General features: G+C 38.6%; 1 protein-coding gene and 1 long non-coding RNA gene across 2 annotated transcripts; one reads left to right on the top strand and one right to left on the bottom strand.

Moving 5' to 3' along the window:
- Nucleotides 1-215: 215 nt before the first annotated feature.
- Nucleotides 216-5,541, bottom strand: IRX2 (iroquois homeobox 2). The gene is made up of 5 exons (XM_075828501.1): nt 4,958-5,541; nt 3,003-3,405; nt 2,054-2,758; nt 1,624-1,686; nt 216-789 (listed from the first exon to the last, which is right to left on the bottom strand). The coding sequence occupies exons 1-4, from the start codon at nt 5,192-5,194 to the stop codon at nt 1,643-1,645; spliced, it is 1,389 nt and encodes a 462-aa protein (XP_075684616.1). The 5' UTR covers nt 5,195-5,541; the 3' UTR covers nt 216-789; nt 1,624-1,642.
- A 3,223-nt stretch (nt 5,542-8,764) lies between these two features.
- On the top strand, nt 8,765-11,782 carry LOC142652821 (uncharacterized). Its single transcript, XR_012847939.1, has 4 exons — nt 8,765-8,898; nt 9,633-9,675; nt 10,606-10,755; nt 11,698-11,782. It is a non-coding gene; the product is annotated as an uncharacterized LOC142652821 (long non-coding RNA).
- Nucleotides 11,783-21,155: the final 9,373 nt, after the last annotated feature.

Raw genomic sequence — 21,155 nt, 5'->3', positions numbered from 1 at the left:
GAGGTCAAAAAGACACCAGAATATATATATATATATATATATATATATATAAATATCGGAAATATAAAGAGATATGCATGCTGAGTGTGTACAAGTGTGTAAGCAGCAGTATGACTAGACACAGCCATTCAGACTAATCTGTGTTTATTTACAATTTAAGATATAAATTATTAAAGAATTCTTGACAATCAAGACAAAAATCATTAACTGTCATCATCTGTTTTCAAATAAAAACCAGGCAGAATTTATTTACAAAAAAGGTTTTAAATCTCATTGCAATACAACTTGCATAAATTACTTGAAGCTTTTTTCATATCATTACAAAAATAAATATCAAATCTTTTTGTTTTCTTGTTTTCTTTATCCCACATATTAAGTACTTCAGTTCATCAATCAATCCCGACTCTATAATGTCTCTATTGTAAAGATCTTTTAGAAATACTTTCTCTTCGCTCTGTCCATTCTTACACAATAAATTCTATCACACGTATAGGATATATATCGTGGCAATGAAGTGATCAAGTCAAGATATCCTGAGAAAACAGATCGTTGGGTAAAGTCACAAGATACATTGGGAGGACTATACTATACCAAGGATTTCACATATGTAGACAGGGGCTCTCCTTTGTTATGGGACAAGAAAATAAATCTGGAGATGTAATAGTGCTCTGTGGCTCTTCCTTTATACAGTGGCACAAGATGTGATCCGGATTTAGATATGTTCTACTTATTAGCTGGGGAGACATCATGGCTTGCTGACTTTTTTTTCAAAGCAATTGTGACACCTACCTGTGAATCAAGGAAAAAACCACATCACTAAATGTTTTTCGTTACACAACACTGAGACATCGCTATTTATTTATTGTTTTATATTATATATTTGTAGTCTGTTGAAACATATATATATATACATACACACACACACACACACACACACACACACACACACACACACACACACACACAATCTGTTTTTATTTGTGTAATTAGAACAAACTATTTGCTTGTCTAGAGCCTGATGTACAAAATGCATTATCACTATAAATATATATTTATTTATTTAAAATATATATATATTGCTCTTGCTATATAATATGATACAATTATAACAAAACATATTGTTATCATATAAACATAAGCCATGCATGATATAAATATGCTATAAGAAACATAATATAAAATAATATATTACATATAATGTGTAAAACTAAATGTAATTTTATTATAAATTAAAAAAAACGATTGTAATGAGCAAAAATGTGATTAATAATGACAATAGTAAGGTGTTACAGTATATATAAATAAACATACTATTAGACTATACAAAAAAAATGTAATATGAAATTTGTTCATTAAAAATATTAATATATATATAACATAATATAAAATATACTATAGTAAACATTATAATTATGTATGATATTTTACTAAAAGGCTGATAAATGAATTAGAGTCTAAGTTCAATTATTTAGGCTTAAAATAATAGATGTCAGACCAGACTGCTGCTTGAGGTTCTAATCAGAGAGCCACGTAATGAAGCAAGTAATGGCCACTCACAGGTTGTACAATAGGTCTTGGACTTAGTCCCAGATGATCAAGTCAATAGAGAGTGTTTTCACTTACTTGCTGTGTGATTGCACATCTATAGGTATGGTTGTATTCCTACTGTGCACACTTCCGTGGGATCTGTCAAAATATAACCATCAGTTAGTCACAGGACACAGCCAGCTAACTAGATTATATGTTCAATCCTCCTATGAGCTCAATTCATAGGCAGGAGGTTTAGAAGCTACATTAGATACTACGCTTTCAATTAGAAGGAATAAGATCCATAAAGAGGGCATGAAAACAGGCCAAGTGCCTCACACAAGGGAAAAATATTGCATTCATCCTATGTCTCTATACTGCATTGAGTATCTGTTAGGGCATTGCATGGTTACACTCCACAGTCAAACTATTAAGAGGAGTCTATGTATTAACACCGTTGCTTTATATAACCTTAAACCGTCTAACAGTCACTAGAAAGACTAGGAAGGTATATGAAGGAACCTACCTTTTTTGGATTCATAGCTGGTAGACCTGTAGTGTTGATCTAGCTGACTGCTGGATGTTTTCAAAGAGTCACTGGTATGTTTGTGCAGAGAGTTACTGTTTAATACCGTTTGACTTAGTCCCTCATTAGAAGTCACTGTCGTTGAATTATATCTGAGGATTCCTTGACTCTGAAGAGCATTGAAATTCCCATAGTTCGTGTAATTGCTATAAAAAGGCGATGTGTAGTATATATGTCTCCCCAGGATGGAAGAGGAAGGGTAGGCAGAGTTGTGAGATGCAGCTGAGGAGGTGGCAGAGGACACAGCAGAAGGCTGGCAACTGTGGCCAATGTTTTGGTGTTTAACATCGGAGGTGGCTATCTCTGCCAGGGACCATAACTTGGGTTTGCTGGCCTGTGTCTGCGAACTGGGGGATATCCTATTGTCCAGTGTGGATTTGTTGGAACTTCTGGGGCTCCCTTCATGCTGATGATTGAGTACAGAGGCCTCTATGCCAGTCAGGGGTGAGGAGGTCACAGGCTTCACGGGTAGAACTCTGTCATCATCATCATCAATGTCTTCGTCATCGTCTTCATCCTCGTATTTGTCCTTGGATTCAGTGCCTGATTCACAAAGGTGCTCCCCAGGTCTGCAAGGCAACTTCTCCCCATCTGATTCTGCGGAACACGAATGATCTGTCAGTGAATCGACGTGCAGGCTTATTCCTGGAAGATCAAAGAGAAAGATCATATAATAAAGCCATAGCAAGTTCTCTATATCGATAGATACTGATCTCTTATTTCATATGTATTTACGATATTGTAACTATAATGTTGACACAATTTTTATTTACATTTTATGTGTATTATATTGACTTTAGTAACAGCGTTAATCGGGTTATGACTGGCACTTAATGTGTTAACTATGCCCACGGCCTGCTGTACAGAGACCTAGACAATAAGGTCTCACCTTCATCATCAGCAGATGTCTCATTGCTGTCCTGCATTTTATCTCCATGGTCTTTGCCCCTTTCTCCATCTCCGTCCTCTTCATCCTCGTCCTCGCTTTTATTCCTTGGTGCCCAGGTCATCTTATTCTCTTTCTTTAGCCTCCTTCTGGCGTTGGCAAACCACGTGGAGACCTGGGTGAGGGTCATCTTGGTGATGATGGCCAACATGATCTTCTCACCCTTGGTGGGATAAGGGTTTTTCCTATGCTCTTGTAACCAGGCCTTCAATGTGGCCGTAGCGTCCCTGGTAGCATTTTTTCTGTAAGCTGGGTCATTTAATTGGTAAGGATAAGCTGGGCTGCCATATGGATGGTAGCTGATGGCTCCTGTCATGCCAGTCGTGTGTGCATCATAAGGAGAAGCCTTTAAACAAATCAGAAAAATATACTTTCAGAGCTATGTGATGGAGAAATTCATGTCATATTCATGTTTATATATTACACAAGAAGCAGCGGAGCCATAAACTATTTCGGTGCAATAATTTTTAACTAAAATTGTATTTTGATTAACCCTATTCCCTTGCTGAATCTTAACTACATCGCAGCTGCCAGAAGCCATTATGTTACAGTTAAACACCTCAGCCGTCATCCTGAGAGCCCTTGCGCTTGGCTCTGTATGGATCCTACAAATAAAACCTAATTATTAGAACAGATCTTCTGTTTTTACTCCATGCACTCTTCCTATACATGCCCAGTACACATTCAGTTCTTTTCTTGGAAGCTGGTACATAGAACAATGGACAAGTCACTGATCTAATGCATTGTAAATCCAATTTGCAAATCAGCAGATATGCATGACTTGGAATTGTTGAAATGGCGTGCAATTTGCATTTTAATTCGCTCTTTAGCGTTCAAATTGCCTTTATTTAACTCTGCATAATGCAGCAAAGTTAAATATATCCCTCCAGCAAGTTAGTGATAAGTTTTACACACCCAACACATCCATTGTCCTGCTACATTATTTTAATGGACTTAAAACACTCAAAGCAAAGTGACAAAAATTAAGACAGAGCCCTGTTCTCCTTCCAGCAAAGTTTACACTTTTACACTAGGAGCTCATTACAGTTTTTGTATAGGAAACCCACAATTATACCTATGGATACTGATTCCCATTACACGTCCCCAGCTCCTCTACATATGAGTCATCTATCTACTTATTGTGATCGTTTACAAATCCAAGTAAAAGAAATACTGTGAATATGAATGATTTCTTTATTTACTAGAAGCGCATACCAATAATACAAAATACAAGAGTATAAATCATAATAAACTTCTTTCAGTTATAATAATAATAATAATACAAATTCTATCACTAATAATAATACTAATAATAATACTAATAATATCAGTGGATCGATGTGGCTTTATTATATGTGTCATGATTAATAACATTTACATTAAACATTTATAACATCTTTACAATATGGTGACTGCACAACTCTAATATGTATTAACACTATAATAATAGGGAAAAAGTGCTGATGGCACAATTCCTGTATGTAATAACAATCATAATGTGGTGGTGATGGCACAATTTGAAATATGTACTAACAGTTATAATGACGAGTGGGGGCACAACTAGATGTTAGAAATAATTATAATGTGATGGCACACTTGTAATATGGGCTAGCGATTATATTGGGAATACGTAGTGGTGGCACAACTCTATAAGTAAATAATAATATGGCCGTGATGGCACTATTATAATATATACTACCGATTACAATGTGGTGATGATGGCAACATTTAGGGCAGTAGAACTATCAGAAAGGGTGGGGGTGGCACAATGTGTTGTTAAAGTTATTGAAGTCGTGTTATTAAAAGTTGTAACTTGTAAGGAGAAAGTGATAGCACAGTAGGGATGATGCCAGTCCAGGCATAGTTAGTACAGGGCATAGGGATCAGTCTGTACTTACCATGTAGGATGTGAATCCGGCCGGGTCGCTGGAGTACTGAAGGGGGCTACTGAAGCCTGTGGCCGCTTGGGCACTGAAGGCAGCCGATCCAGGGTAAGGGCTGAAGGCAGAGCCAGACGAGGACCGGGCCAGTTCGTCACTCCTGGGGGCGGCCAGTGCTGAGGCCCCATAAGCCGGGCAGGAGTAGAGCGCCAGGGAGCCAGGGGGCTGGTAAAGGTAACCCTGAGGATAGGACATGGCAGCTCTGCCTGGTGATCACCGGGGCTCAGTGAGGGTGAAGGAGGGAGGGGGGCGAGGTCAATAAAGACTCCTGCTCTTATTCTCTATCAGCTGTGCCTTGTCTCTTCTGTCCTGACTCAGGCAGGGAAATAAAAGTGGCCTGCCTCCTCCCCTCCCCTCCAGCCGCAGATCAGATCATCTACACGTACGATCCAATCACGGGAGTCGGCACGATCTAGGGGAGAAGACGATCATCAAGTGCACAGTGCTTTAGGTGATCAGGAAAATGCTCGCTGCTGCATATGGAGCTCCAGCAGCCAGCTCCCCCAGAGCCAGCAGCAGGAGGAGGAGGGACTGTACACTGTGTGAACTGAGGAGATAAGGGGAGAAGCAGCACTGGAGTTTACTGAGGAACATTGGAAAGCCGAGCTGTCCATCACCGACATGTCATCTGCATATCCAGGGTAACCCGCCCCCTCCCCCTCCCACCCCCAGCCAGAGGGGGAGCTGAGTAATGTAAGTAATCCGGACTCTCCATTACGCACTCTGCACTTGGACATCACAAATGGCAGCATCACCTAGTCATATGCATATCTGTGTGTAATTGTGCAGGCTTCAATATATATGTCCATACATTTTATATGTGCATATATGCCCCATCGCGTGAACTATGGAGGAAACTTTTCAAAGTTTCCAATATGTCAGAGGGAATACACAGGAGAACAACTCGTACACAGCAATACTAAGCATTCTTCCAATCTGCCACCTTCTGACTTGTGAACACTGTCATATTCATATGTTTCCCTTCTGCAGAGCACATGTCATAACCTGACCCCACTTCTCATAGAGATGGACAGAGGAGACACATACATACACCTACCTCTGTTGTAGGGTGGCAGGGAGAGGGCATGTCAAGTGCTAATGGATATATTGATATATTTCTATATGTGTGTGTGGTACCTCCACAATAATTACACACTCCAAGCCGAAAATATATAGAGATGTTTATTTTCTCTAGAGCCAGAGAGCGATATGTGATTTAGCCTGTAGGAGGCGCACTCTTCCAGAATAAAGTAAGCATAGGTGATCTCAATGTCTCTCCTGCAGCAGGAATAGTAGAATTTTGAGGACAGTGTCCCCATGAAATGTAATGGTAATGACAATTCCCCAGTAGCATGACCGTCTGCAGTCACCTGTCTAATGTTCATCATTACTTAAATGTTAGAAAACAATACTGTGCATTTCTATGGAAGAGCCTGTAAGGAATAATCAATAGCAAGCTCTAGTATGTGAATAAAAGATTCGTCTTTGTCTCCAAGTTTAATCATATACTTGTCCTTAGCCTTAAAGCCTCAGACACTTGATTGAGACAGTTAAATCAATTGCATAGAAGAAAATTAGCATAGAGCCTCCATTACATTAACATTGAGGGAGACTCCAGAAATTACACATCTCTCCTTTCTTCTTATACAATAAGGATTATTCCACAGAGCACACAAGGCAAGTACATTCATTTACATTTATTCTACTTTATATCTATAGGTATTAATATTAGGTCAATAGATGACAGATGATACATCAGAATGTTTTAATTGAATAATAATAATAATTCAGAATGTACATATTTAAATATGCTATATCTTTTGCATAACCCTTTAATATTTGCATGCCAAACTTCACCAGCAGTGATGGGAGTCTCTTAAAAAAAAATAAAAAAAATAGGTCACAATATGTGCGATATTATAACTACTGAATTAATGCAAAACAGAATCTGGGCTGGAAATATCTTGCATAGAGTTACATATCTTTGAAGTGACTTAAACTGATTTTGGATGAAAAAAGGAATTCGGGTTATGAATAAATATTTGCATTTTTGTATTTTGCATAAAAAATAAAAGAGAAGCAAAATGAAATAAAATACTGATATATATATATATATATATATATATATATATATATATATATATATATAAATTTATTTCATTTACAATTGCTACTATGTCTGATATTCACATTGTTTAAACGAACATTATTTAGATTTGCATTTTTTTTGTCTTTTTTTACAGAATTTTAGTGACGGATGTGCAGAAGAAAATTAAAATGTGCTTTCAATTACTTTACCGCATGTTGTAAAAGCTTAAAAAAGACTAGAAGAATCGTACAGAAGTATTTTTCAATTCTTTCCAATAATAACTGAAAGATCTGTTTTACTTTGTATATTTAAATAATTAGAACGTTGAGTTATTTTCATATTTCAGACAATAATTCATATTTATGTTATATACTAATTACAATATTACGTAATGCTCAATTCTTGTAGTATTGACGTAGTATTTTAAAGCGGTGCTGGGTATCAGGCTGCACATGGAAGCATATTAGGGAGTAATTTATGGTGAAGATGATTATGGAATGATTATAATAGGTTTAATATACAAACTGGACAAGCGATGCGATCGAGGCATATATCCGTGTTTTATTAGCATTATTTATGATGACCATAGTGTATCAATCCCATGCACATGTGCTTCCCTTATCTGCTTCATAAAGATCCACAGATATTATAGATATTAAACATGTCGATCGTCCGTTTAGATGTCGCAAGGCCGATTATTGATACCGATGTTTAATAGCGATAAAGGAGCTTGTCCTTTTATTCTTATATAATCATATAAAGTTATGATATTAGTAACAAACTACAGCCTCATGGGCGAATAAATCAATGATAGGAAGCGCTTTCCATGATGAGGATTAACCGCTGCAACGCGCAATATGTTTGGAAGAGGGCGCTGCAGCAACGGGTTTCTCCAGTTTTCTAAGCAACATCGCAGGATGTAATCACATTTTTACTATCTTGCAGTTATAACCATTATTCTCCTCGTGTACAGATGACTAGAAATGATCACATTGATTCGATATGTAAATATATATATATATATATATACAAAATCTGCATAGGAGTATTTAGCGGATTTCTCACTTTATTTAGTAAACGACATTCTAAATTCAGGTTAGAATACGCTAGATATATTTTTGCACATTGTGATACATATGTTTCAAATGTCAGCATAGAAAATACTTAACACATGTTTAGAAATCACGATATAAATTGCATACACGTATTAAGAAGTGCTATATGTCCATATATCATTTCAAGTCGCATCATTGGATGAAAAGTTATTGCAAAATAACGTTTTTATGCTTACAGGTGATTAAGGAAATTAGAATATATAGAGTGTGTATATATATATATATATATATATATATATATATATATGTGTGTGTGTGTAGTTATATATGGAAATACTAGCTCCAATTAGATGCCTCTATTGTTGTTTGATATTGTACGTCCTCATTTCCCCTTCTCACATTAAATAGATACAGTATGATTTATCAACGGGCAAGACTTATTGTCAGTCAATGTATAACTGGTGGGAAGCTAAAAAAAAAAGAAGAAGAAAAAACTATGCAGGCAGCTGCCTGCACTGAGTTTTCTTTTCAGCACTTTTGACACTAGAGTGCACCTGTTGCAAAGAAACTCCTCTGGAGACAGGCTTCCCTTCCCAGAAAACATAAGCATCCGAGGCTTGTAGTTCTGCTGGAAGCCCCTACAATAACCACTCTTCTTAATGACAGAAATAAAGAAGATCAAAAGGAACATTGAAAGTGCAGCGTCAGCTCAGAGGAGGTTATTGAACCTGTAGGAGGAGAGCTTCAGCATTGGGGTACAGTCTGTTGCATTTCTATTACAATTATTTGCACTTTAATGAAGTAAGACGTCATAATGCTGGTACAATGTACAACAACCCTGCTCGAGTGAATCATTACATACTGGCATGGTCAGTAGTTACAAAATGATGAGAAAGAAATTCACCTTTACTTCTGTAAGAAAATAAGAAAGGATATTATTATTATTATTATTATTATTATTATTATTATTATTAGTATCATTATTATAACTGTAGTAGCAACATTCCAATGCTAGTAATAATATTCTATCTCTATCTATCTATCTATCTATCTATCTATCTATCTATCTATCTATCTATCTATCTATCTATCTATCTATCTATCTATCTATCTATCTAATCTATCTATCTATCTATCTATCTATCTATCTATCTATCTATCTATCTATCTATCTATCTATCTATCTATCTATCTATCTATCTATCTATCTATCTATCTATCTATCTGTCTATCTGTCTGTCTGTCTGTCTGTCTGTCTGTCTGTCTGTCTGTCTGTCTGTCTGTCTGTCTGTCTGTCTGTCTGTCTGTCTGTCTGTCTGTCTGTCTGTCTGTCTGTCTGTCTGTCTGTCTGTCTGTCTGTCTGTCTGTCTGTCTGCTTGCCTGCCTGCCTGTCTGTCTGTCTGTCTGTCTATCTATCTGTCTGTCTGCCTGTCTGTCTGCCTGTCTGTCTTCATTTTAAAAAAAATAATTTAATACATTTTCTTTTCAGAGCTAATTACAGACAGCTACAATTCAGAGAGAGGCAATTTAAGGTTGTATGTCTCAAACTAATGATTACTTTGGCTTTGTATATAAATATACAATGATACAGTCAATAAGTATTCATACATAATCACTGTAACTAAACATTTTTAAGTATATTTGAGCAAGATCCATACCTAAGCAATTGCCTATAGACATTCCTTTTATTATTATTATTATTATTATTATTATTATTATTGGGGTTATCTGGGCACAAAAAAATAATTTCCTATTTGATTAAAACTAGAAATTGACCCTACTTACCTATATTCTTGTGTAGCCAGTCACTAATTTTCATAAGCCACCACTGACGCCGGAAGTTCTGTTGTTCATATCATAAGGGTATGTTCACACGACCTATTTAAGGACGTAATTCAGGCGTTTTACGCCTAAAATTATGCCTGAAAAGACGGCTCCATTATGTCAGCAAACATCTGCCCGTTGCTTGCAATGGGTCTAACGATGTTCTGTTCAGATGAGGTGTAATTTTACGCGTCACTGTCAAAAGACGGTACGTAAAAATACGCCCGCGTCAATGAAGTGCAGGAGACTTCTTGGGCCGTTTTTGGAGCCGTTTTTCATTGACTCCAATGAAAAACAGTTTCAATTACGTCTGTAAGAGACGCCGCGAAAAACGTGAGTACCTGCAATTACGTCTGAAATTCAGGAGCTGTTTTCGCCTGAAAACAGCTCCGTAATTTCAGTCGTATTTTGCGTTTGTGTGTGAACATACCCTTATAATGACGCTCTGACACATGACCACGTGATCCCCTTTCAGTGGTGTCGGAGCATCATGATGTCACATGGCCGCTAGCTGTAGCAGGGTCAGTGTGTCATTGGGTTACTTGAGCTCTCCCTCCAGTGTCGTCAGAGTGTCATGTGACCACGAGTGGGCTGGCGCTATGACGTTCTGGCAGCAATAAGCTAGTCCTTTTCAACAGCATCCAATCCCGGAGCAGGGGGCGGGGAGACACGGCAAGAGGAGGAAAGCAGTGCACGATCGGACTTGTAGTGTAATAAGCGCACAGAAACCACAAGTCCCAACTAAAAACTGGAAGTGTGACCTGGCTGCAGCGTGAGAACGGGGATCAGTAAGTAACGCAGAAATATTTTTTTTAATGGAAAGTAGATAAATAAAGATATACACGTGGTTGAGAAAGTTGGTGGGGTTTTTTGTTTAGTTTATTACACCACGGATAACCCCTTTAATACTGTAGTGGAAACATTTCAAATGCTATTAATGCATATCTATCTATCTATCTATCTATCTATCTATCTATCTATCTATCTATCTATCTATCTATCTATCTATCTATCTATCTATCTATCTATCTATCTATCTATCTATCTATCTATCTATCTATCTATCTATCTATCTATCCATCTATCCATCTATCCATCTATCCATCTATCCATCTATCCATCCATCCATCCATCCATCCATCCATCCATCCATCCATCCATCCATCCATCCATCCATCCATCCATCTTTTCCGCAACGTGTAAACGAACCTCACTAAAAAGCTGTGGAAAGCAATGGAGAAACGTGTACGCTGCAGATTTCCGCAGCGGACTGTCCGCAGCGGAATTCCAGAGCAATTCCGCCACGTCTGGTCATGCCCTAAAGGTGCTGCCATGAAGCCAACCCCTTTTTTAATTTAAAAAGATGTCGGCTGATCGCCAAAGAGCCTTTGGTGAGCAGCTGTTATCACCAGGGAAAGCCGAATCTGGCTACACATTTCTGCTGAAGCAATCACTGCACAGGATATGTGGCATTACATATCGTCAATTCAAATGAATGGGCGACCATGCAAATCATGGCAGGTTCGCCAGAGCTGCTGTTACTGTTTTAGCTCACTGAGGAAGATCCCGAGCAGATATAAGTTATTATCAAACCCATTGAGGGAGCATTTCTGTTTTTGGAATTTGTTAAGAAAAGATATGCATCTTTGCAAAGACTTTTAAAGTAAAAAAAAAATGGTTGCAAAGTTTTACTTAGGAATCTAACATTGTTTGTCTACCGCTCTATGCAGATCTATGCGTCTCTATGGAAACAGACTGCAAACAAAGCCAGTGTAGTCAGATCCTGCAGCCATGCTCCCTTCCATCTGTCATCTTTGTCTTGCTAACCTATCAAATGTACGTAAGTAAGTAGGATCTATTATTAAAAAAAAATGGATGAACAAAATAACAAAAATTGTCAGCAAAGATGTACACACCATTTAAATAGATGTAATCAGACATTCTAGCAGAAGAAAAAGCAGCATAGGTTCCCACGGTCAGTTACCCTGCGCAAAAGTCGGCACCAAATTTTATTTAATTTGGTGAAGATTTTCATCTGGAATGGCCGCTACAATAAACTAAGGAGAAAAAATAAAAGTCCATACTTACAGTACCTGCTGTGGCGTTGCCATAGTGATACGTCCCTGCTGCCCACGTCTGGTCTCCTTGCAGCCGGCCTCCTGTGATGATGTTGCATCCCATCTGACTGCTGCAGCCTATGATTGGCTGCAGCAGTTACAGGGGAAGAAGCATCATCACAGGAGGCAAACACCATGGAGTACCCCCTTTTTTCCCTAGTTATGTTTTTTTTCTATGGATTTCGCAGCTATTCTGCTGTAAGAATAGCAACATTTGCAATTTGTTGCAGATTTTCACTTCCTTATTGAACTCAATGGTGGAAAATCCGCAACAAAAATGCAACTATTCGGCTGCATTTTGAAATTGCCTGCAATGCAAAATTCGCCCTGTAGGTCAATTTCTAAACAATTTCTTTGCAGATTTTTTTTCCGCAGTGTGTGGATTAGATCTGTGAAAATCTCATCCACTTTGCTGCTATGGTAATCTGCAGCAAATCTGCTACGTGTAGATATAGCGTAAATGTTTTAATAGAAAAAAATATATATTGGCACAAACTGCAGGATCAAGTTTTATGAAAATAAAGTGTAATTGTACAGTATAATGAAGCTTAATGCAACTTGCTGAGATATTTTTGATTCCAATTCCCCGCTATTATCCATATCTCTATTTGCCTTCAGTGAATGGAAACATTTTGGTAGACAGACTAAAAACCCAGACAGACCTGTGAGTAATGTAAAAACATAAGCAGCACAATCCTCTCTCCTGATAGCACTGAACATGATGGGCCAGATGGTTCACAGGTCAAAAATGCTGACAGTTTCCCTTTAAAATTAGATTAGACAGGCAGAAGACGCTCCAAATTTTTCACAGTAGCACTGTATGTGTGATAGATTTGGCGCATCTTGCTAGACATGTTAGACATTTTTCTCTTCTCTACACCACCTCTTCTCTACACCACCTCTTCTGTACACCACCTAGCCTACAAATATTGTACCTACTTCTCAGGTATAGAGTTTTTTAGCCTGTGGATATAAACAAAAATGATTCCGTTCACTGGCAGAGAACTTCAAAATTGTTAGGTATTGAAATACAAAGTACATTGGGGCCCACTCACATATGAACGACATGCATGATCTTTTACATTCTAGCTAGTAGAGAAAAAGCTGGAGGGAAACTGATCACAAAACTAATTGCATAATTTTTTATAGGGTAAGTTTTTGTGTCCTGCGGCATCAGTTTTAATACCAAATGTCTTACACTCTGTTCACATCTGTGTTGGAGCCTATGTCGCATATTCTGTCACATTTGGCAGAATAAATAACGTAGCAGGGAGCGTTATTTTTCCAGAAAAATTATGAACATCACGGCATAACCTGATGGACCCCATTTTAAGTCAATGAAGTCCATCGGATATCAGTTTTGTTGTTTTGCTCACGTAACGGAGCTAAGCAACAGAATTGACTAAAGCAGATGTGAACAGAGCATAACCAATACAGACACAGAAAAATTACATGTCACGTTGCTCTGTCCAGCTATGCGAAAAAAGAACTGGGCAGATACATTGCACCCTAAGGCCCTTTCACATGTGTCCAACAAGCTGGTTTTGTTTCACTCTGGCATGCTACAGAAGCACTGGAGGGAAAAATGATGCCAGAAATGATCCCATGCTTTCCTATAGGAGCAATTTTGGAATCTGATGCATCAGTTGTGATTGCAGACGTCTCCCTGTACTGGGCAGAAAAACGCTGCATTCATGCCGAACCATTGCACAGAGTGCCAAAAAATGTCATTAGTTAAATCTGGCTCAGGCAAGAAACAACTGGCCGGACGCAACTGATATATGTGAAGCCAGTCATAGAAAATTGCTTAACTATCTACATAACATTGATAAAGCCCTTTAAATTGTGACTTCTTAACACGCCCTCATTAACGCGCATAATCCTGTACATGCACGACATGGTAAGGTCCATTCGAGCAACCCGCCGTGCATTGACGTGATTGTGATTGTGCGGGCACAGAAGATGTGCCCACATGATCACTGCGCGAGCCCGGCTGTGAATGACAGCCAAGCATCTGCTGCAACCACTAGGATTGGAGAAATTTCCGATCCCGGCCATTTATCCCCTTAATTGCTGCTGTCAATAGTGACCGCAGCATTTAAGTGGTTTGACAGATGGAGGGGGCTCCCTCTGTCACCCATCAGAGGCCGCGAACGCTATCGCCGACCGCCGCCGGGTTGCCATGGCAGTCAGTGTCCTAACAAATGCCCCCAGGCATGCCCTGGCTATATGCCTATTAAGACGTGCCAGAGGCATGGCCTAATAGATTGCCTGTCAGTTTTACACTGACAGGCAATAATGCTTTGGTATACTAAGTGCACCAAAGGATTATATCTGCGATTAGAAGATCGAATTGTAAAGTCCTTTAGTGGGACTAAAAAATAAAAAAATTAAAACAGTTAAATAGGGTTTATTAAAAAAAACAACAAATATTACCAGTAAAAATTAAGATAAAACGTTATATGTACTAGAAATGTAAAAAAAGAGAAAAAAATAGACATATATGGTATTGCCGTGATCGTACTGACCCCAACAACACATTAATTAAACCGCCATGTGAACGGCGTACAAGAAAATACTCAAAGACAATGGCAACATTGTTTTCTTTCACATTCTGCCCCCTAAAAAAATAAATAAAAGTTAATCAAGTCCCATGTACACCAAAACAGTACCAATGAAAACTACATCTCGGCCCGCAAAAAACAAGCCCATATATGGCTACATAGACAGAAAAATCTACGGCTCTTTCGCTGTAATCGTACTGATCCATAGAATAAATAGAACATGTTATTTACACCACATAGTGAACGGCGTAAATTAGAAATGTGAAAAACAATGCTGGAATAGCAATTTTTTTTCAATTCCCTCCCAAAAACAAAATTTATAAAAGTTAATCAATATAATATATGCACCCGAAAATGGTGCTATTGAAAAATACAACTCCTCAAATGGCTATGCTAACATAAAAAAATAAAAAAGTTATGAAGCGTGGAGGAAAAAACAAAAATAAGGTCAAAACAGGCCTGTCCTTAAAGGGTTAAAATGATTTCTTCTTTTTGTTTCTATATTGCTTTATACCAAAAGGCCTGTTTTAATTGTTTCTGTGTTTTTATTATTTTTCCATGCAGATGCATAACACTGAACTTCACAGCGGATGAGCTTTTCACATTATGTATTTGACTTTCAGTTCATTTTAATTATTTTTCATTTATAACAGCAAGTACGTCTCCAAAGTGTCAGCACAAAAATCTCCATTGCATCAAATAAGGTAAAATGAATTGAATGTTTTATGTGACTATAATTTTTTTTTCTAATGACTTTAAATAAAAATCACATATAAGATTGTAATTATGGGGATCCTGTGTGCTAGAGACACACAGGATCCGCTCTCAGGCGAGCTGTCAGTTCGGCTGAACTGACAAATTTGGCTAATAGTGAACCAAACAGCTTTTATGTATAGAGGATACATAGTAGCTGTATCACATTTTTTTTTTTTTAATTCATTATGCAATAAATAACCTTTATGTATATAAAACTAGAAAACCTCTTTAAAAGCTATGGAAACCTTTAACATGGCCAAAAATATATATATGTTTGTTAACTGAAATTAGAAAAAGTTGCACTAAGTTTCAGGCTGCAATCTCAATTCCATCATTCATTTTCAGACCCCTTGACATGCAGTTTGCAAGCTGTTCCTAGTTTCAAACTTTTCTCATGTGTCCCTCCCAGCAGGGCCAGCCTTAGGATAGATGGAGCCGCGTTCAAAATTTTCTTTCGGCGCCCCACCCCATCATAAAAAAATACCCCATAAAAAAGTATAATGCCACCCACAGTATAATGCCTTTTTTAGTGCCCCACACAGTATAATGCCCTTTTAGTGCGCCCCACACAGTATAATGCCCTTTTAGTGTGCCCCACACAGTATAATGTCCCCTAAGTGCCACACACATTCTATTGCCCTTGTAGTGCCCCATCACAGTATAATGTCCCCTTAGTGGCCCCCAAACAGTATAATGCCCCCTTAGTGACCCCCACACAGTATAATGTCCCCTAAGTGCCCCCACACAGTATAATGCCTCCTTTAGTGACCCCACAGTATAATGCCCTCTTTAGTGCCCACACACAGTATAATGTCCCCCAAGTTCCCCCACACAGTCTAATGCCCCCAAAAAGTATAAAGTCCCCTTTAGTGTTCTGGCCCCGGAGCTACACTCTGACAAACACGTTGCATTGTCACGTAACACGAAATGTGTCAGTCTCAGTGCATCGCTGGCACGAGAGGCAGGGACGTAACTAGGAAACACTGGGCCCCATAGCAAACTTTTCACTGACTCTCATGTATCGGCACAGTTTCATTCCTGTACTGCTTTCTCTCTACTCTGATAGCCTGTGAGATTCCCCCTCTGCTCTCCTCCTTATCTACACTGTGATACTGACAGCCTGTGTGATCTGTACAATTGGAAGCTTTCCCTCAATCTCCACTCTCTGATCTGCTGTGTACAATTAATTAATCTGTTTAATTTTATATTTAGGGAGCAAATGAACAATAATTTGAAAACAAAATTCGGTGCTAAGGCTACAGACACCTTTGGACATTTTTTTTCTATTGCATGTATTATGGGGGACAAACATTTATGTAATTGGTTTTAGTTAACAATTTTTCATGGTTTGGCTTCTGCGGCTTGCAGGCATTCCAAAGCATTGCAAGCTGCTGGATGCCGTTCACTATCAAGTCCGTCAGACAAGCTCTCTGTCGGCTTGTCCCCTGTCTTTCTCTCCCCTGTCCTAATTGCTTGCACTGTACTGGAATACATGCCAGCTGCAGGAGCCAAACCGGGCAAAACTTTTAATTAAAACAAATAACATAAATGTTTAATGCATTAATAAAAAAAATGGATCCAAATTTATTAGGTAAAAAATACAGTTCACAAGAGATAAGCCAGGTATCAGCTATTGCTCTAAGTAATATAAAGCATATGCATACCTCCCAACTTTCAAGTAACACAAAGAAGGACAACCGATGCGGCGCGTGCACAGTATAAAGCGAACACAGATGCCCCCATACAATATAAACCCCACACAGATGCCCCAATGCAGTATAATGCCCAAACAAATTCCCCTGTACAATGCCCCATAGCTGCCCCATGCAGCATAATGCCCCCATAGCTGCCCCAAACAGTATAATGCCCCTATACAGTATAATACACACACACAGATGCCACCATACAGTATAATGCCCCAAAGCTGCCCCATACAGCATAATTCCCCCATAGCTGCCCCTATCCGGTATAATGCCCCCAAAACTGCCCCTAGTGCTAGCACCCACATATAAAGTGCCAGTGCCCTTGTAGATAGTGCCCATGTAGATAGTGCCCCTATATAGTGCCCCAGTGTCCATTTTGATAGTGCCAAACCCCTTTGAAGATAGCGCACCCCCTGTAGATAGCGTTATTGGGACTCTCTTCAGGAGCTGTGCCCAGAGAGTCCTCGGCGAGTGGAGGAGCTCCCTCTGCTCCTCTGCTCTGAACTAATTCTAAAGCAGGGAGCTGATGGTTCCCTACTTCAGAATTGGGTTCAACTGTATCTACGTCCAGAGGATGCAGATACAGTTGACAGCAGGGTTGGTTGGGAGGTATGCATATATTCAGTGCAGGTTGTTACTGGAAAGTTTGTTGATGGTCACATTCCTAATTCTGAACTTGTTGGTCTGTGAAGGTTGTTGTTCTGGAGGATAACTCCATAAGTTAAAATGACAAATCGCTGATCGATACCTGATTTGATATGTGGTCTGGTCTGAGATTCTATTGATGGGATGCAGATCTGTTGTTTGCCTTGAAATACTTTCTAAGGACTGCACCGGACAACGACCGGAAAAAAATCCAAGACGACAGATAATTTTTTTTGCCACAGATATTTGTCTTCCGTCAATCTCCGTCATAATAGTTTGTTTCATGAAAAGTCTCCAACAGTTAGCAGAAGATGGTCTAAATCATCCTTTTTGGATATTCAAAATCTCTAGTGAATAATATTTAGTTTACACAAGGTGGAATTGGTGCAGGTTTTTGGATTACTTTACTGAAATCTCCAACAAAGTACAGTACAATAGATGTGAATATTTTTTTTCTTCTTACAAAACTCAATAAACATGCCAGAAAAAAATCAGCACAGTTTTTATATCATCTATATATCTACAGCATGCCTTATCTGTTGTAGATTTCTTCAGGTTTTGTAGAGGATTTCACCCATTGTAATACAAAGGGTGAAATTCATGGTAAAATGTACGTGCAATGCTTCCCTATCATGTACAAAATCTGCCTGTTTTGTATGACAGATGCAGATTGCCCATTTTTGTGACTTTTGATAAAAAACAGATTCATGTAAAAAAAACAAACAATGGCATCAGTGGTGCAGCTATAAGGGTCGCAGCGGTCACACTTGCGACCAGACCCCAAAGACAGGGGGCCCGAGGGCCCGTCTGCACCACCTCTGTATACCAACTGCTGCAGGAGCAGCAGCAGGAAGGGAGGAGGCCAGCGCTTCTTCTGAGCAAGAAAGAGATCCCGCCCACCAGGACATGGGCCATCTCATGCTGCGGGCCCCGTAGCAGCTGCTATGGCTGCAACGGGGGTAGTTACGCCACTGCTGCAACATGCCCCTTAAATTTGACAATTGCTGCAGATTTTCGCAGCAGATTTTTGCAGCAGATTTCTTTGTATTGGAAATATGCGTGAAATAAATGCAATGATTTTGCCATTGATATGTTGCAGTTTTACCTCTGATAGCAAAGTCAATTGCAAATAAACTCTGCTGTGTCTAAACTCACCCTAAGTGCTCCTTACGCCCCGTTGCATATATGGAATGAATATGTCAACAAAAGACTATTTTTAGTATAAAATATGTAGGAAACTGACAAAAACACAGAAGCCTGAAGAAGCCAAGCTCCTATAATGCAGTGTGACAATTAGTTTTTCCCTATATAAAATTACGGTGAGTGCCTAGTCTAAAAACAACTTAGACATGCAGAGCTTATCTGTAATGGATCATTTTTGGCATCAGTTGCATCCGTTTTAATGCCAAATGTCTACTGTCTTCAGTCAGACAAACATTGCATGCTATGGATGTCGGACCAGCGCACATAATGCACAAAATGTAATCAGTTGTGTTCGGCTCAGGCTAAAAACAAGTGGCCAGATGCCACTGATATATCTGAACCCAGCCTTAGAAATCTGTCTGTCAACAACTTGTGTATCGAATAGTACATGAAAGAGAAAGGGATAATTGAAGTTTTCTATGCAAATAGAAATAAAATGTGTACCCTCTATGCAAAAAAAGGACAGAACAATTTTTTTCACAAATTTTGCGATATTACCCCTTTTCAAGTGTTATAGTGTAACAACATTTAATCACATTGGATTTAACTCACGATACAACAAATTTTGGTGTTATTAATTGCAACTAATTTTTATGTTAATGCAGCATTGTGAGGTCGTATTTTGTGTGGGACAAATTAATTCTTACTATATAAAAGCTAAAGAAATACATTTATTTTACAGGTTGCTAAGGTTATGAGGATTGCAAATATGTATATGTAATCTACTGTTTTGTTGCATTTATTAAATAAAGTTTTTTTTTAAAAGAAATTGTGGTTATTGTATTTTTTGTTTGCATCTACATTAGATGATTTTTACTTTTTACTTTACTTTGATAGGTATATATATATATATATATATATATATATATATATATATATATATATATATATATATATAAAAAAGCCTTATTAACTTCTTTCTGCAAAACAATGTTTATATGTCTTAATTTTTAAGGAGTAGCCAAGATTGAACTGGCTATTCATTAAAATGTTCAATATACAGTGCCTTGCGAAAGTATTTTTCCTATTCTTCTGTATTACAACCCGGAATTTAAAAAAAATATCTTGTTTAAAAAAAGCCCCTAAAAAATAAAAAGATGTGGGTGCATATGTGTTCAACCCTTTGCTACAATATATTCGGAAGGTCTTCAGACCCTTTACATTTTTTTAAATTTTGTTGAGTCCTTCTGCTAAATGAAAACAAATTCAAATTTTCCCCCATTATTCTGCATTCAATACCCCATAATGACAAAGTGAAAACAGAATGTTAGTAATCTTTGCTAATTTATTGATAAGGAAAAACTTAAATATTGCATTGACATAATTATTCAGACCGTTTACTAAGTACTTAGTTGCAGCCCCTTTGGCAGTGATAACAGCCTCCAATCTTCTTGGGTATGATGCCACAAGGTTTGGACAACAGAATTTGGGGATTTTCTGCCATTCTTCTCTGCAGATCCTCTCAAGCTCTGTCAGGCTGGATGCGGACCATTTTCAGGTCGCTCCAGGGATATAGGTTTGGGTTCAAGTCAGGGCTTTGGCTTGTCCACTCAAGGACATTCACAGAGTTTTCCCTAAGCCACTCCTGTGTTGTCTTCGCTGTGTGCTTAGAGCCATTGTCTAGTTCAAAGGTGAACCTTCGGCCCAGTCTAAGGTCCAGAGCACTCTGGATCAGGTTTTCATTCAGAATATCTTTGTGCTTTGCTCCATTCATCTTTCCCTCAACCCTGACCAGTCTCCTTCTCCCAGCCGCTGATAAACACCCCCACAGCATGATGCTGCCACCACCTGTCATGAACAAATACACAGTAAACAGTGAGGTCCCTGTTCTTCCCAAACCTCTGTCCCTACTTACTTGTACGACCCGACCTAAACGACAGCGCTCAACTGGTCGGCGTTCCCTATACTGGTACAAGTGAAACTGACAAACGGATAAGACAGAGACAGTATGAAATAACAGGGTCACCTGGGAAGACACGGAGGGAGAGGCAGGGCAATTGCGCTGCAGAAAAACAAAAGTCAGAAGGCAAAGTAAAGTCAGGAGTCAAGCCGAGGTCGGGTCACAGGAAGTCAAAATGCAAGTCGCTCAGGGGAGTCTGAAACAAGGGAAAGCACCAGGCAAGGAAACTCTAATTACAGACGCAGGCCTACTATCCCAGGCTGAACTAAATAAGGAGAGGGCGGGAGCTCAGGAACATCA

This window comes from Rhinoderma darwinii, chromosome 5 (genome assembly GCF_050947455.1).
Source record: "Rhinoderma darwinii isolate aRhiDar2 chromosome 5, aRhiDar2.hap1, whole genome shotgun sequence".
NCBI classification, from domain to species: domain Eukaryota; kingdom Metazoa; phylum Chordata; class Amphibia; order Anura; family Rhinodermatidae; genus Rhinoderma; species Rhinoderma darwinii.
The sequence above is the reverse complement of the archived record's forward strand: the minus strand, read 5'-3'. Positions and strand labels throughout refer to the sequence as shown.

Coding starts and splice junctions, on each gene's coding strand:
- IRX2 (XM_075828501.1), bottom strand. CDS start 5,194: ATGTCCTATCCTCAGGGTTACCTTTACCAGCCCCCTGGCTCCCTGGCG. Junction 3,406..4,957: donor CCGGATTCACATCCTACATG/GTAAGTACAGAC, acceptor ATTTGTTTAAAG/GCTTCTCCTTATGATGCACA. Junction 1,687..2,053: donor CAGCTATGAATCCAAAAAAG/GTAGGTTCCTTC, acceptor ATATTTTGACAG/ATCCCACGGAAGTGTGCACA.